This window comes from Leptosomus discolor, chromosome 9, assembly GCF_034619465.1.
Source record: "Leptosomus discolor isolate bLepDis1 chromosome 9, bLepDis1.hap2, whole genome shotgun sequence".
In the NCBI taxonomy this organism is placed as follows: Eukaryota; Metazoa; Chordata; class Aves; order Leptosomiformes; family Leptosomidae; genus Leptosomus; species Leptosomus discolor.
In genome coordinates, this window is record NC_141399.1 from 16,806,257 (window position 1) to 16,824,283 (window position 18,027).

The window sequence follows — 18,027 nt, forward strand, 5'->3', positions numbered from 1 at the left end:
AAATAAATCCCACTGATACTATCTGTTAAGTCTGAATGTTCAAATTTAAGAAGAAATCATAAAAAATTATTAACTAATCAATCATTAAATAGTATAATGTATGTAGTTCTACACCGTTATATGCATAAGCAGTCACACTGTTCTTTTGTGAAGCAGCTGCATGCTATTATAGATTAAAATCAGAGACGTTCTGTCAATCTCAAAACCCTCATCTGTTTTACTTTATCAAAACTTCCATTTCTTTCTTTCAAGACAGTTGGTCTGAAAAAAACAACCAAAAATACAGGACAAAATAAATCAAAATGAGTAAGTAAAACTGAAAACAAATAAATAAATTAGCAAAATGAATGAGCACAGCAAAACTAAGGAAGTTGTAAACATGCCACTTACAAAGTTTGGAATAATTCTAGAAACCCCTTAAAGTTGAGCAGCAGTAACTCATCATTTAATTTGTTACCTGATCCATCTAATGTGCGATTGCAAGGCCATGCTCTGTAATTTCACATGCAGCAAGAGAGAGAAATATATTAACAAAATATACAGACAAGTAACTGTTAGTATTTGCTTATACCTATAGTACAATGAGTATTAAACATTTTAAATCTAGACTATTTCTTTTTTGCAAAAAGACTAGTAATTTTCCTATGAATTGAGAAAACATATTGATTTCCTCACCTTCTGAAAGAGAGAAGACCTCACACTTTGAAGAAGTGATTATTAAGTTGAAAGTGATATTTTCAGGATTGAAAATGATCTCAGTAGAGCCTACGTCCATTAATAGCTCACTATAAATACCCAATCATAAGATACTCTGGGACTTTCTCCATGTTTCTTTCATATAGGTTGTTTAATAATCTGACCTGACAAATGGTGCCAGCAAAAGGAGGAATTAAAAGTCCAGTTTCTTTGTAAAAATACAAAGAAAATACTTTTCTTGGTAAAAGTTTTTGGAACAAGAATTTGAGAACTATGAGTAGTAACTATTACATTATGGAAAGAAAATTCTTTAGTCCTTTCTTAAGAGAGTAGTACACTGAAGATACTGTTAGGAGTTTATTTAAAAGAGTAAGTCAGCATAAAAAGGAAAATTAAAAACAATTTAAAAATGTAAACAAGCAAATAAAGTCAAGCAAGAACTCCATTAAAAATTACTATGTGTTTCTGACTGCTTAATCACAATTCACCTATTAATATAAATAGAAATGCCAACAAAAGATAAACATATAGAGTCTCTACAGGAAAAAGCACAGTTTCAGACGGACCAACCTACGCTGAAAATTTACACTGGTGTAACAGACTGAGCAGGGAAAAGGAAAGACGTAGATGCCTAGTTATAATAGTTGACAGTAGGATGGAGTAAGACTTTCATGTGCTTAATTTATTCCTACTGTATCTTACAGAGGGATCCTTACAAAGAAGTGATGATGGCTGTGTCTGAACGCAAGGTGGAAATAATTGTTTGCTAGAGGAGATCCAAGAAGAATGCTTGAGTATTTTTTTTTTCTTTCTTTTTCTTTAAAAAAGAAAACAGAAGTGCAGAAACAGTGAAGGAATTTAAACTGGGGTGCCTCTCCGGAGCAATAGGGGAACAGATCACGTTTTATGGCAGGTGGTCACAAGTGAGATTTTTATGATTTATTCTTCACAGAAACTATTTGGAAAAAAAAAAACACCTTACAAAACCCAGAATATCTGAATTAAATCCTGAAAAGGTGAATTTACTGAGGAAGGCAGGCATCAGAAGTACCTACTATAGACAGTTAAACGATTTCTGACACGGCAATCTTTGCTGTTGGTATGAGAGAACATAGGCTCTATATAAATCCATATTGAAATCACGAAACCTACTAGCTTTCTACTCACATGATTCAGCCTCTTGATGCTTCAAGTTCATTAACTGTATCTTTCTCTCAGTGCAGACTATTTTCATTTTCTATTAGCATATATTTTGTGATCTTCAAGCAATGCACAAAATTGATGTTTACAGATTACTAGTATTACCAAAGGCTAAAATCCTAGCTGTATCTTTTAGAGATTATAAAGATATTAATAACAATACATACTAATTTAAGACAAAACACTGAGGATCAGAAAATATTTGCATGCTCTCTTTTAATATAAAAAAGTCCAGATGTTTCTTTTACACAGTATGTTCCACTTCCTCTGCAAGCCAACAAAAAGAAGGAGATCTTGTGAAGTCTGTATCTGAACTGTCGAAGTTAGTCATCCAGCTGGCAGAGCAACGCAACACCTCGCTTGATCCCATGTTGAACTGGTTTATCTGTGTTAAAGTGTCAAAGCAATGACGAAGTTAGTAGAATGTCCAGTTGCAGATAAGATTCCTTTACGCTCACTTGTCTTGTAGAGTGGGCAAACATATGCATTAGATTTCTTTATGTCCGATTTTGCAGCTTAAAAAAAATCCCAAAATAACACATTACATTAAGCAGCTCTATTGACAGAAACATAATCTACATACAAATATTAAGTATTTACAGTAATATCCTTAAAGAGAAATCAAATGCAAAATTGTTTGGTGAGTAACATAATAAAATTATCTGGCTTTTGTGTGTGTTTTCTAGCGCGGTTTCTTTTGGTTTTAAAGCCAACTAGTTTAACTACAATTTGTTTTCAGAACTCAGTGCCTTTCTGTGATTCTACCAGCTTTGTAATCATTCAAAGACACAGAAAAGTCTGATAGTTACAGAGTTACAGCATAGTTTATACACGAGCTTTTAACAGCTTCACAAGAATTTTGGTCCAGCAGCCACAGAACTTAACTGCAAATCAAGTCACCCGAGATCGCAGGACACAGCTCTGCAGGAACTCTTTGTATGCCTAGACTGCTTACATGAAACCTGTGCAAAGTCTGAAATCATGCATGTCTCAACAGATTCATCCAACCGCAACAGAAAGCACAGGCAGAAATAGCAGAAACTTTGTAAGACTACCTATTAGCTAATGACGTCTTAGTTGCAACAGTTGCAGTAGAAAGTCCTGCTGAAGTGAATACATAAAAACAGGGATTTACTGCACCTGATCGAAGAAAACAGGAGTTATGGAAAATACCTTACTAGTATGACAGACAACTAGCGTGCTGCTAAAAATAACCTGAGCAAACTTTGCTAAATCACGTGAGGTAAAACACTGAGTCTCTGTAGGACAACTAAAAGTTCTCCTCAACTTGAGTAGAGCCAGGAATTCAAGCACCATGTGCTTTCCTACCCAAATCAACTTTTGGTTGAAAAATAGGTTGGGCATACAGATAAACATATTTATAAAGAACTAATTTAACTAGTCCTTTTGTCTAACCCATAATTATAAACCTCTGTGGGGAGAGGGACAGGCTTATTGCTCAGATGAGACCAAGTAAGCTAGCAGGTCCAATTTTTAGTGTAAAAGGCAGAGGTCAGATCACATGAATTCTGCGCACATTTGGGTAACTTTGGTGAAGGCAGGAGCATTGATCTGTAAAAAAGGAATTTAGTGTTGCAATTTCTTACTGAATAGCTGGCATTTCAGATAAATTATACTCACGTGGCTTTATCCAAATGATTGGCATCATATCAAAGAGCAATTTGGGGTATTGCTCAGCTAACATCCCTCTGGCAAGAGAAAGCAAGAAAGTTGTTATTTGTGGCTTGGTGTGAAACCAAGGAGGGTTTTGATATGTGTTTTTTGGTTGTTGCTTGCTTGGTGGTTGTTTTTTTCTTCACCCTTTTCCATCCATGAAAGAGTATTTCATTTGGCATGTTATTTCAATAAAATGAAAAGTATAATTTAAAATATTGAAACAAATCTCATTTAAGCACCTAAGAAAGCTTTCCACAACCATAGTAAAACACTTTGTTACTGACTTGGTCCTGTCCCAGCGAGCTCTGTCTAAAAATAACCCATGGACATAAACACCATCTTCTGGTGCAGTATCAGTAGTATCCTGAGGAATAACCTACAAGAAATAAGTGTCCCATGTTATTAAACTTGCATAGCTGTTTGCTTTTCGAGGTATTATGCCAATAGACCATTTTCAGAAGATCAACACAAAATGAGAATACTATAGTAATACCTTCCTTTCAGTACTACTTTTATACAAAACTATAAAGACAGAGGATTTCTGGGGACTTGTTAATTACCTTTATTGTAGGTTTTAAAATAAGGCTTTAATCACACAGACAAATTCAGTGGAGGTCCAGATCCTATGATAGAACTACTTTTAATATACCTCTTTTACAGATCTTATTTAACATGCCTACCTCACCAAACAATTAAATGTGTGTCTTCAAATTGCAGCGAGTTAGTTGCAAAATGAGCCTTCCAGTCAGGATTTACTTACTATGTCTCACCGCAACATCAGGACTCGGATTAATAAAAATATTTATCTATAACTTATCTCTACCTGAAATTCATATCCCAGAAGGTCAATAGGGATCCCGTGCTTCCTAGCATAGTTTTGCACAGCTCCAGTTAAGAAAGCTTGAGTAAAATAGAATCCTGACAGCCAAAAACCCATGGGCTTCCCTAATTCATACCAATCCTGGAAAGAGGAAAATGACACATTCAATAACCAGAAAGAGACAAATCCCATATGCTACATAACTGTACTCAGAAACTCTAAGCCAATCACCCCTCTCCCAATACTCCTTCAATGTAAAGCACAAATTATATGAAAAAGTAAATTAAATAATTGGTAGTACTGCCTCTTGTACGTTACCTGTAAAAATTTCAGCCTTTCTAGCAAATCTAGAATGTAGCTCCCTAATAGTTCTATACTTGGGTATGAATGTTTTGCCCAATTTTCAGGAACTTTTCCAATAAGTAGACTGCCACACAGAGCCTCCAGTTCAGCATCCATAACAACCAGTCCTTTAACGGCTTTCTTCACATTAATTAGCATAATACGAATAGTTCGGATTAAACTAGGATTAAAAAATAAAACAAAATTTTCACACCTTTTGCATGATTTGTAAAACAGAACATCGTCACTGGGAAAAAAGAAAATAACTGGGTTATGGAACCATCTATAGAACTTGTATAGGTGCTATATAACTGCATAATTAGCCACATCTGTAAAGTCAAGGATTTATGCATTTGTGTCAATTTATTTAAGACTAGGAACAGTTTAATAAATTACTTCATAATCTCTGATATACTCCGTATTGTTTGGTAAGAGGATAAATTTGGAACTCCAAATGTATACGCTGCATACCAGATGAACGAGAAAGGTTTATATTACAAACGAAGCAGTGGGTAGGGTCTGCAACGAAGGAAAACTTGGAGACTGGAGGCTAGAAAGCATTAATCAAAGTCTGGGAGAAAATGAAGTGGGAGATGTGAAGAGACAAATAGAAAAGGAGGAGGACAGAGAAGAACAGGGAAGAAAGGCAAAGATAAGAAAGAAAATTAGGAAACAAAGTCGAAAGAGAAACTGGGAAGACAAAGAGAAAAAAGAAAGTAATTATAGGTTTGTAAACCTAGGAGAAAAATCATGAAAATAAGGTATAAGAAGAAAGGCATCAGGAAAGGGAAAAAAGGAAAAAATTAAAACAGAAGCAAATGAGACAATAAAGAAATAAGCAGAAATATTTCCAACCATCAAGGAAAAGGTTTCATAAACAATAACTGTCTATTACAATTTCTTTAGCCTACAGGCCAGAAACATGTAGAAAATAAAATAAAATGAAAGATAAAGACGGTGAAAAAGAAAAGTTAAAAAAAAAAAGGAACATAAAAATATTGTTCACATTCTCTTTTTTAAGTGCCTCCTCAGACTCCCTTCTTTCATCTTGTATTTTTCTCTTTCAGTTCATTTTTCAGTCATTTTTCCTGACTTCTAGCCTACCTTCTGACTTGCCAGAAGGACTGTTGGTGCTTGGACCACGGTTATCACTGCAGCCATTAGAAGGGAATAAAATAAATAAATAAAGTATTTCATGCAACATAGGGTTTACAGTGTATGATTCACAGGAAAACTTTTTCTGCAAATGGAATTATTTCAGTTCCATTTAATAAAGTATAACACTTTTACTCGTTAAATCTTTCCATTTCTTGCACCAACACAGTGTTCATACTTTCTTCATATCTCACAGGATATCTATTCAGGCAAGCTTCAATGTCAAAATCATTTGGAAGCTGTAAATGAGAACATATTTGGAAATCATTCCATGTATCATTATGCATCAATATTACATTAAAGATATGCAGATTTGAATTTAGTTTTTTTTCAGAAAGATCAGAAAAATCTATTGCTGCTATAGTAATAGATAACATTAAACTTTCTGATGAGTATCTTATCAATACGGTATTTAGTAGTTTAATCCAAATAAAAATTAGGGTTCTTTTAGAAACCATCTAGAATTTTTCATACCATAAAAAGTTATGAATACATATCAATTTTACTAATTTTAAACTTGTTCTCATGAATGAATCACCTGTTCTTCCAAGTTGTGTTTGCTCTTTTTTCTCTCTCTGTCTCCTACCTATTTAATAAAACTTCTTTCAACCAAAATGCAGCTGTGGTCTGTTACAGCCACAAAAGCTCTTACTTTCACATTGCACTAAATTCCTCCCAGGAGGTTTTCCCTTCAACACAAAATCAATTTGATACTGAAGATTGTAGCTAAAGAATTTGTGCTTTTACCTTGCTGAGAATATCATCTGCAATTTCATAGAGAGTGCTGTCACCACCTCCAGAAGTTCCCCAAGTGCCTCCTCCTTGTGTTAAAAGCAGAGATTCAAAGAGGATCTTAGTTTGCTGAAGATCTTTTGAAATATCCACATTTTCATGCAAACCAAATACCTCTGGTTGCTGACTAAAGGGAAGACTCTAGGACAAAACAAACAATAAACATCTGCATAAGATGAAGCAGCATGCTAGGAATCAGATCCAAGACTTCTTCAAGCCAAGTGAAAAACTACCACTAACTTTAGTTGAAGGTGGATAAGGACCTTAATGGTAGGTATTTCCAGGCAGTATTACTGCCGATAGAGCCATCACCTCACTTACAGAGAGCCATTTCCAAGGAATTCTTGATTATCTATGCTTGGTCCTCCTATGTCCTTACTGATTCCCTCTCCCTCTCAGAAACATTCTAGATCATGGCAAGGATCATACAAGGATGTTAGGCAAGACGCCAAGCACAGAGTTTAATGGGCTACAAAACTACCTTTTTAATGCAGAGAAGACTTTAAGGATCGCTTTCTTAGCGCATCATCATTATAAGGGTTCAAAATCTTGTTGCTACTTTTTACCTTAATAAACTCAATGTAGTCCTCATATGTGCCTTTTGGTGGAGCGTAATACTTGCCACTGGGAGAAAAAGCGTAATGAGGATTTTCAATTATATCTGGATTATAGCAGTCATCCAGCATTGTCAGCAGTAAACGTCTGTCCCAGTCGTCTGTCACTCGACCTCCATAGTTGCACTCACCAGTTAGGTAAGATACAGCCTCAAAAGGAACATGGCTATATTCATTTATGAATAAGTGAAACAGAAGACATGAGTAATACTAGAGACTTGAAATATCTACAGAACAACAGTACGACCTACAGACTAAAGGGCTGGAAGCTATAATACATGCAAAACTGTAGATTTATGGAGTTTTCTCCCTAAGTGTGGAAATTCAAATTCTGAAATCTTTTTTCAGGTGAAAATTATTGTTTAAAACAAAGAGGGGTTAGTAGTAAAAGCCTCTTACGAATATTCAAATTATTAAATTATCCAAGTCATTCTTGAATTATTTACAAGGGTAAGCTGCCTAGATGGACAGTTTTCTGTGTCATAGAGAAATGTGCATTTCACATAATTCTTCTTTCAATCCTCAGAACTCTCTGATCTCCTTCACTAAGTTCTTGATAACTTTTCCAACTGTTCAGCCTCAACTTCTGTAATTCAGTTTTAGCTCTCCTGACTTCTACACAGGGCCTGCAGGCAACTCAAGGCCAAACAGTGCTCAGCATTTCATTTTAGGGAAGGAGAATAGTCTGAGGCTCTGTTTACGTAACAGTATTATGTATATAAAAAAAAAATTCCTCCTCCTAGCCACAAAACACGCAAGAGGTGACTGTCACTAACATGGTGTTACTTAAAGCAGAAGAAGCTCTTACACATGACAATTTTAACTCTTACTATACTCATATATATACTCATTTTATTCCATACATCTGTATGAATCAAAATCTTATGAAGAAAAATATTTAATTTTATTTCATTTGTAATTTTGAAAATATTTATAATAGATTGACATTCCTTGCCTTTGTAGCTGAAGTAATGAAAATCTATGAGCATTTGATGCAACTTAGGTGTATTGCCCTTTTGCCTATCAGCTATGTTTCACAAGCTAAGAGTTAATGGTAGCAACTGATCATTTGACCTGCAGCTGTCTGATACTGATCCGCAAGTCTGATTCATTAAATCCATAGGGTATATTCCAACCAAGAGGCCCAAACTTTCTTCTCTCCTGAACAAGAGCATGGAAGAAACAAACTCCAAAGAGCAGTTTCTCCCATACCTTTAAGAAAAACAAAACAAAAAATATTTTTAACTAGCCTATGTGCTCATGCTAGTCTGTAACTTGTATAGAGAACACACCATTCAATCACCACTCCCCATCTAGGGGACAAACACAGGCAACTGAAGTGAGCTGCAGTTATTTGACTTGGGAACAAATACACACATCGCTGCCACATACACAAGCACATTTAGCTAGTTCCTCAAGTACCATTACTCAAGATTTTTCTCTTCTTCAATGTAAAGGGCAGCTGACTTCATAAGAATTCAAATAGCATGAGATACTTATTTTTAAGGCTCATTAGACAAACATAATATACAGACGTATCATTTAATTTAAGATGCACCCACTTAGACCTATGTGCATTGATTACCATACTCGTATCTCTGAGTAAACCCATTGCTTTTTCCACTTCTTTCACAGGTGATGATTATCAAAGTGGTTCATCACTTATCAGTTAGACATACAAGCACTGCTGTACTGGTCCCTGGTAGCAAGAGAAGATCTTCTCAGTGCTTACTATCTTAATGATAGGTATATGTCCTACTAATGAATGTTCAGAGTTTATGTACATTGTAATGTAATATGTATATAATTTAATAGAACCTAAAAAAAAATTTTAAATATTGCCATGTGAAACTACCTGGCAGAGTAATTCTCTACTAATCATCGTTATCATTGCAAAACCTAAACTCACAATCACTGTAAAAATTTTACTTTATAATAATCACTGTACAGCAATCAGTATATTTGTGGATTAAAAAAAAAAAAACAAAAAAAAAAAAAAAAAAAAAAACTGTAAAGAGATAGGCATATTACCAGCTCCTTTCCAGGGCATCCAGAGAAAAATGCAGGATCAGAAATGGGATCAGATAGAAGTGACTGCAGTAGGTTTAACCGGAGACCAGTAGGAGGTTCATTTGTCATCTTCACTCCATTCTGCAAAATACTTACTGGAAACTAGAAATAAAAAAAAGCAAAACTGCATTCAGAAAGTGTGGAGTAGATGCTGTATTGTTATAACAATATATTATTACTTTGCATTTGTTGTATAAACAATTACCTGTAAGAAATTACATTTTAAACATCAACAGCTTTAAAATAAAATTCTCAAAGGCATCAAGAAACCAACACCTTGCTGCAAACCACAAACCTATATTTTAAAATGTTTTCTTGGTATTCAAGATCTTATAAATAAAATGCAAAATTAAAATTTTGAATTTATGTGGGAAAAAAACCCATGGCAACAGTAAAAACTTCTTAATTATATATGCTGGCAAAATGCAGTTCTATTCAGTAGTACACAAAATACAACACATCACAATATCAAAATATTAAAAAGGAAGCTTCATAATAATCCATTTATAATTATTTTTTTTAATGTCCTTTCTTGACTGAATTATCTCTTCAACAGCCCCAGGGAATTTCAGAGAAGTTCTGTATCATCAGCTTATTCAGGAATATGAGTATTTCCTTAAAACATCATCCATTTCTCCTTTCCCTAAATACAGAATATTTGTCAATGCATGTACCTTTGATGAAGGGTAACTAGTAAGCCAAAGTCTGAAGACTGGGTGACATTTTTCACTGTTAAATTCTTCACATATTTTCTCCAGCATTGGCATCCAGGAGATAGCTAAATAACAATTTTGTAAACAAACCCAGGTTCCTTCTTCCATGGCTTTTTGAATCATTTTTGTAGCTATAGGTCCTTGTCCTTGTCCTAATGAGATGGACTGAAACTTGTTTCCAACCATCTCTCTGCCATGTGCTAATTTCAGGAGGCCTTTAACAGAAAGCATAGGATTTTAGCACTTCTACATTAAAAAGAAGAGTTTGATGTAGAGTGTAAAATTTATTTAGTTTAAAATACCATTCCCCATTTTTAGGGGGCACGGAATTTTAACAGTGTGACATGATACGCTCAAATCTACGTGCAAAATAATCCTCATTGTTTCAGGTCTCTAATCTGAAAAGCTGTACCATGCTTTTGTTTTCTCTTTCTGTGTATACTTACTAGACATGGGATCTGCTCCCGGAGATAGCACAAATATTAAAGGGACTGTAGAATTTGATTCTAAGTAACTTTTTGTTAGATCAAAAGGTGGTGGCTCTACAAATTTATTCCCCAGTTGATCAGTTACAAATGTTGTTATAGCTGGAGCAATCTGGTAAAAACAGTAAATACAAACTATTAACATAAACTAAACATAACGGCGTATTTGACAGCATCTTTTAGGTACCATATATCAGCTAATATCCTGAGTCTACAGACACCTCTGATTTGCACAGATCTGAGAGTAGTCTTGTAGAATGCTTCTGCAGCAAAGGTTTCACCTCTTGTTGATCCCCCCCTTTTTTTCCTCCTTACAAGAGGAATAATAATGCTTTTAGAAAATAAAAAATAACATACCTCTTATAAACAATATTAAATTCCATTAAGGCTTTAATTCAGGCTTTACCTGATATGGAGGATTAGCACATTCCCCCTTAGTAAATACTCACATAATTATTTTTAATTAATTCTAAGCAGCAATTGTAATATGTAGTTTAAATCCTAACACTGATTATTCCTAAAGCACATACAATACAATTTGTTAAGTGCACCAAACGCAGAATGTATTAAAAGTTCACCTTAACTGTTCAAATCAACACATTTGATCTCTCTTTGCCTTGAAATCCTTTGTATGAAAGCACATAGATGAGGTACTAGATACTCAAGTACACTTGCTGGTGAATCAACAGACTAAGCATGAACAAGCACTTGAAGAAAACTAGAATAATGAACACAGCCTGAAAGATGCATTAAATCATGTCAGACAAAAGATCTCAGCTGATGCTCGTGGTGTTTGTGTTGCTCAACTGAAAAAATAAGAACTGCCTTTATTTTCCTAATAAAATATGATGAAGAACAGATTGGTTATTTTAACAACCAGTGCAAACTCTGCTACAAGATGTGGAACAGTCTACAAACAGTTGGTAACAGATCATCTTACCTTGTCTGGTCTTAAGCACCGAAGAATTATAATCTTCTGTAATTCATTTAACGTATCATTCAATTGTTCTGGTAATGGAAAGTTTTGTGGCTCTTTGCTGTTATAAATTTTTTGCCATTCCCTTATACTTTCAGAGGTGTGACTCCTAGAGAAAAAAAGCACTTACAATTACTGTAAATATCTGGAGTCTGGTTTTGATGTTATCAAAAGCCACTCAGATTGTATTGTCACACAAACCACTCCACATCCACACTGGCAAATAATCCTACAGTTGAGCTTCTCCATGCTGAAGAGTGAAAAATCTTTTCCCACCATGCTGTTGCAGATACGCAAGGCTCCACCTGAAAGGTTCCAAGTTGACAATAAGTTCTGCCTATTCCTCCAGCCAGAACTGCTTGGACCTTCATAGGTAGGGGTGAATTTTCTGCCTGTCACAGTTCAGGAAAACTCCACTCTAACTGAAGAAAATTACCGGGAAATTCAACCAGGGGAAATTTTTTTTTTTCCTCACACAACATACAGAGTACATCCTCTGCAACAGGACAACTCTCAGACTTGGGAGTCCATTTAAAGGCTGGATCATCATCCACATTGCTACTAAAACTCCAAAAAGGGGAGAAACAAAAAACAGCCCCAAACAATTTCTTGTAACAGAGCAGTGTTTCCACAGACAGATCCTGATCCTCCAAATATTCAGGCTCTGTCAGCTATTTATATGCAGGACTTGTGCAGTCATGCTGGCTCCAGAATTTAGGGTTAAATTCTATTTAAATTCAGGGTGAAATTCTCTTGATTTCAGGAGATTAGATTTTACCAGAAAAATTCCTCTTCCGGCACTACAGTGTAATTTTGCTACATATGCTTCCTCTGGCCGCCATTGGCCCCCTTGGAACACTGTTTGTCTACCATGGAGACATTCCAAAAGAAATGTTTCTTTGGAGAACACCTCACATAACTTAGAAAAATTGTTTAATTAAAGAATATTATAATTAGCCAACTGACTGTTTGACTGATTTAAGTGAAGCAAATCTAAGGATATAAAAAGAGGCTTGATTCACCATGTTGGCATTCTGGCACTGGTTTAGAAAACATCTAGGAAACATTCCTTTCAGCATGTTACACATGCTTTGGTCAAAAACAATTAAGGCTAATTCACATCAACATTTTACTGTATCTCAGTCCTTTCAAAGCTGGGATTTCACTTGCACGACGTAATTCATCCCAGCTCTTACCTGGTAGCCAAGATGGATCTGGATTCTTGCACTTATTCTTGAGACCCACACCCCCAGTTAGTAAGAACATAAACTCTTGATGTTCTATTTCATTTTTAGCCCTATATTAAAAAAAAAGATGGATAATATTCAGTTATATTCAGATACAATTTTACATAATGTAAAGAGTGTAAAATTAATTACACTTCCCTGCCATGTAGTAATACTTCTACTGCAGTAACAAATGAGATCATATCTCAGTATTCTACATAGTTTAAAAACTGTATGACTGATAAAGACTACAGTAAGGATTTCAAGAGATACATGGTACATATCTGCTTGTTTGTTTTTAAAAAGTTCAACTATTCTGCATTTTAAAAGTCTTTATAGGAAATACTGGGTTGTGGGAATACAGTAGCCTTACAAATTGGCCCAAGAAGAGTGGTCCATATACAGACTTGTACACATTATAATTAAGTAAGTTTGCACATTATGGTTGTGATCATGTAATTTTCAATTTGTCTTTCCTTTCACAATGTATTCACACAAAAATCACAAAAAAACTAGGAAGATTAAACTAAAAAGCCAGTGGAAGAGGAAAGACTGAAACTGAGATCTCATGATGTACGTCAAAGGATAAAAGAGAAAGAAGATAGAAAATGAAAACCAAAAAGACAAAAGCCTAGAAGTTGCTGGGATGGCACATGAAAATGAACAAGCAAAACAATTTCATTAACAATCTTCCCTTTACAGAATCAAGCGTCTTTAGTCTCTTTTAGGGACATGGTGAAGGTTTTCACATAAAACCACTACCATGTGATCTATGAAAGATATTTATTAAAAAATCAATAAAATTTTAGGCTGTTGTGAATTACCTTCCTCTTACCACAGGCAGCAGTACACCAGAGAGTAATAAGGAAAACATCAGTACCATAGTCTATAAGATGAACGTTAATGTAATCTACTTCAAGGTTCAAAATTAGTTTTACTGTACCTTGTTTAAAAGTCTGTTTAAGTAGCAGAGGTTCACGTGATGGGTCTAGTTCTTCTCCAACATTTTCTAGCAGAAATGGAGTTCCAAACTGAATGCAGTTCTCCACAGTTCTCATATAATCTGTATCACTAACCTTGATAATATTCAGGCAGTTTTCTTTCTCAAATTCTTTATCCATTTATTTGCTTGACCTTGAGGATCAATCATTAATGGCCTAGAACATACAAGACAGTTTTCTCAGTGCCTGAAGGAGTTTTTCAAAAATTTAAATTATTTTAAAATGTTTCTGTGTCAGGCTGTCAAGGAAATTTTCTTTCTGTTATTTTAAGAGATCAGAGAAAAATGGATTTATAGGTGTTTCATAATAATTTGAAAAGTAATATCAAAAATAATTTTAAGAGTCGCAAAAAGTGTGCATAACATTTTTCATAAAATACAACAGAAAGCAGAATTCCTATAAAATCTTGTTCTGCCTCTCCCCTGGAATTCTCAGTATTTAGAATTTATTTATTTTGAGTTCTCTCTTATATATTTTTTCACTGGAAAAAAGCCCAAAACCAAAAATTAGTTGCAATTTAAATCTGAAATGCTAGTATATCAGCTAGTATAAGACTGGAAATGTAAGCGAGGCAGGGAAAGGTGACAATATTTTAATTTTTTTCAACAGATTTGTCCCACTTTGCATTTGCTGATTTCATCGATGTGTACATATTTTAATGTCAGGCATGAACGATATCAAACACCTCCTCTAATTGCACCCTTAGAGAACTAAGCAACATTCTAAAAATGGTATTACACACTGTCATTTGAATGTAGTCTGAATTTACCACAAAGACTAATTCTTGAGAGAACACAGATAACAGGAACATTGCTAGAAAGTTCTATAATCTTATGCTTCTACTAAGTGCAGGTTATTTGCAGGCAGCTACCACAGGTTTTCATATAATATCATAGATATGAAATAAAATTTCAGTTGGAATAAAAAAAATAAAAGTTGTTAAAGGTCCTAAAAGAACCCTTTATATAGATGCACGTTTCACACACAATAAATATCCATAAAACAGGAAAATGGCATCTGATAGCCTTATAACCGTAAGAATCTGAAGTGGACTGTGCTATCTGGACCCTGCAATTTATATAACCTGAATCTTACCATTAAACATGTAAAGAATACAGATTTCTCTGCAGTTTTAAAACTGATTCCCACAAATGCTTTATTAGCCAGTAATAGGACAACGAAGTACAGTATTTAAAAAAAAAAAAAAAAAAATTATCCGAGAGCACTGCATCTCCTTAAAGGAAAGTTTTCAAGTAACTACATATACAAACCTCTGAAGTGTTATACCTCTTAAATTTCACAGGAGCTGGATATAAGGATTCTACTCCAGCTTTCAATTGCATTGTCTCTACAGAAGCTACGTTGTTTCTAGATATTTAGTTTTCTTTTTTTAAAAAAGTGAAAACTTGTTTGGATTTGAAAATTAAAACTTTTTGTCACCTACCAACATCTTGAATTGTCAACAATTACCCCATTGTCTACAGAAAATATGTCAGTTGGCAAACCAGCAATATTCCAGGCTCTTATTTTTATTGGGTCACCAAGAGTCTTACTCAAAGAGAAATTCTCAGAACAAGGGATATTTCTCTCCTGGGAGGGGAAAAAAAAACAACAACAACAACAACAAAGAAAACCCTGTTTAGCTTTATTCCATGTTTCTTTACAACTTTCATTAAATGACACTTCAATCCAAAGTGATAACATGCATTTCCTTTTAAGAGTTTGAAATAGTTCAAGTTAAGTAAAAATCCTGGGAAAAATAAAACCATGGTTTCAACAGCTACCTATATTTCACCACTGAATATTTATTCTCTCTGCAAATTTTGCATGATTTTTTCCAGCTCTTTGTACATTCTAAATGTAGGGGGGTTTGTTACATAAAATTATGACAATGCGTTACCTTAAGAAACACACACAGTTGGAAATCATCTAATGACTACATCTTCCATTAACTCAATACAGTAATCCAATAATGATTTGCTACTCTTTAATGCCACAGTCACAATCAGTGACTTCAAATCACTTGATTTATGGATTATGGTGTTAGTATAAGTATGTTGCAACTGTCCCTTTGCAAACAGCATAATCAACCATTTAGTTAACATATAAATATGTGCCAGTTTAAGTTATTATAGAATTTTTTTTACATTATACAGAACTGCAAAGTTAATTCTTTCATTTAAAGGCAAAATAGAGAAAAATCTGAGATCTTATTTAAGTAATAATCAAGCCTTACAAAGCCAATGAAGTGCTCGTTTCTGGTATGCTACTTCCAAGTGTAAAGTAAATTCACTAACTTAATTAAATTCAAATTTACAGAATATTGGACCAGCAGAATTTATCACATTGATCTTAATGAGTTTTACTAGGCTAATATTAAAGAAATGACAAGGGATTTTGCAGTAGTCTGAAAAAAGCAAGCACTTATTTAAATCTAAGATAACCTTCTAACCTTGCACAGTTTGCTCCAGTCTTTGGTACATTCTTGCCGAAATCCAGCAGTAAAAGCTCCCAGATATGCTATCACACCAGCTGATATCAGAACATCTCCTGTCAAATTATCATATGTGTCTTGAAGATCATTTGCAGCATTATTCCACCTATGACAAGCAGAAGATGCAGAAAAAAAAAAAACAGTGCTGAAACCTCTGCATTAATGATATTGATAATAAAAAAAATCAACTTTTTTTGTTATTTTTTATTTTAACTTCAGGTGGAGAATAAGGACACTGAGTTTATATATTTTATTCTCATTTTGAAGACTTTATCTGCAATTCTCCCAATGTTGCTGCTCATATTTTTACATTACAAGCAATTAGGAATCTTTCAAGGGCCCAGACACTCTCAAGCAGTACAGCCCTCAGACACAGATACAGCATTAAAGCTCAGAGAAGCAATGTTCGAATTCTAGTTCTACAGTGGCTGTTATATCTGATGTTTGAACTTTAACCTGACCTTGATTTCTCTCCACCAAGGCCACCAATCAACTTCTCTGCTCGTTCTAGTTTTTTAGCGCACAGGTCAACCTGGAATTCTAAATGTGCTCTTTCTTCAGTTTTCTCAGTGAAGGTTCGTTCCAAAGCAGCCAAATGATTTTCAACTGCTGCAAGTTCTTCCCTCTTGTGATTCAAGAGCGTCAGTGTCTCTGCCAAGGACTGCTGTGCCTCTCTCAGACGATCTTTCTTGGGTGCAACCACCTATTCAATTACAACCAATCCACAAATGCTTAAAGCACGTTTTTGTAACTTTATAATTTAATACAATGCTTTGGGTGAATACACCAAGCAAAGGAAAGATTTCATAGCATTGAGGAACAAGGGTGAAAGACGCACCTTTGCAACCCTGTCATGCACTTCCATTGCCATAATCCATTTACATAAACCCTCTGCTGCCGAGGAAGCTTTAGCCACTTTTTGTGGCTCAAACTCAGGATTAGTCAAGTATTCAGCCTGAATATTCTGCATGACAGCTGCCTGGATAACAAAAGCATTACAGCTCATCAAAGTCTTGCAGCTGATGCTTTAAAATTACACTGATTGATTGCTGTTTCTCTGCACAACGAAATAGGAAAGAACTACTTGGTTTTAATTGTAGTAGAAACCACTGCCCATTTGTTTCTTTCGATTTTCCTATCATGCTTTTTGGTCTTTTCCTGTTTTCATCCTAATCCTATCCTTTATCCTTTATAATCATGCATTTGGTATGTCTTCCATGAGGCAGCCACCTAAGTGTTAAGAGCATTGCAGTCACGTAGAAGCTTCAATTCACACTGTCCCTTGTGCAAAATATGCTAATTTCATTATTTGCAGTCTTTTCTCAAGCTACAGCTCTTGGTGGTCATTATAAAAACGTATTTCTACAAATCTAAACATAAAATCTAAATGAATTGCATTGCTTGTGCCTGCTTTTGTGGACCAGTTTTATAATGGGGCAAAGCATATTCAGTTTCCACTGAATTGGGCAAACAGTAAGAACCACACTTGCAGATAGTAAGATCTTTGGGGGAGATGGTCAAAATTAAATAAAGTTACATAGCTAGTGCATTTCTGTATTTATTGTATATAGTCTAGTATACTTAACAAAACATTACCCATTTTATCAGCATTCATGAAATCAAAATAACACAATTATGAACAGCCATTAAGAAGAGCACCAAGTTGGGCAGTTATTTAAAAACAGAAAAAATAGTTTATAATGCCAGAGTAACTGATTTAGAAAAACGTATATAAAAAAAGGCATAGAAAGGTTGGACAGTGATCA

The 18,027-nt window shown here is 34.7% G+C and overlaps 1 protein-coding gene across 1 annotated transcript in view; it reads right to left on the reverse strand.

Moving 5' to 3' along the window:
* Positions 1-2,219: 2,219 nt before the first annotated feature.
* The window catches only part of DNAH12 (dynein axonemal heavy chain 12), a 53,277-nt gene continuing 37,469 nt past the window's right edge, over positions 2,220-18,027 (reverse strand). The window contains 21 exon segments of the mRNA XM_086470652.1: positions 2,220-2,288; positions 2,290-2,411; positions 3,538-3,605; positions 3,858-3,949; positions 4,397-4,534; positions 4,712-4,916; positions 6,026-6,129; positions 6,638-6,823; positions 7,249-7,506; positions 8,371-8,508; positions 9,328-9,468; positions 10,041-10,294; positions 10,526-10,676; positions 11,505-11,649; positions 12,667-12,837; positions 13,619-13,874; positions 13,877-13,923; positions 15,212-15,357; positions 16,220-16,367; positions 16,723-16,964; positions 17,100-17,240. Of these exon segments, the coding sequence (XP_086326778.1) occupies positions 2,220-2,288; positions 2,290-2,411; positions 3,538-3,605; positions 3,858-3,949; positions 4,397-4,534; positions 4,712-4,916; positions 6,026-6,129; positions 6,638-6,823; positions 7,249-7,506; positions 8,371-8,508; positions 9,328-9,468; positions 10,041-10,294; positions 10,526-10,676; positions 11,505-11,649; positions 12,667-12,837; positions 13,619-13,874; positions 13,877-13,923; positions 15,212-15,357; positions 16,220-16,367; positions 16,723-16,964; positions 17,100-17,240 (3,222 nt within the window).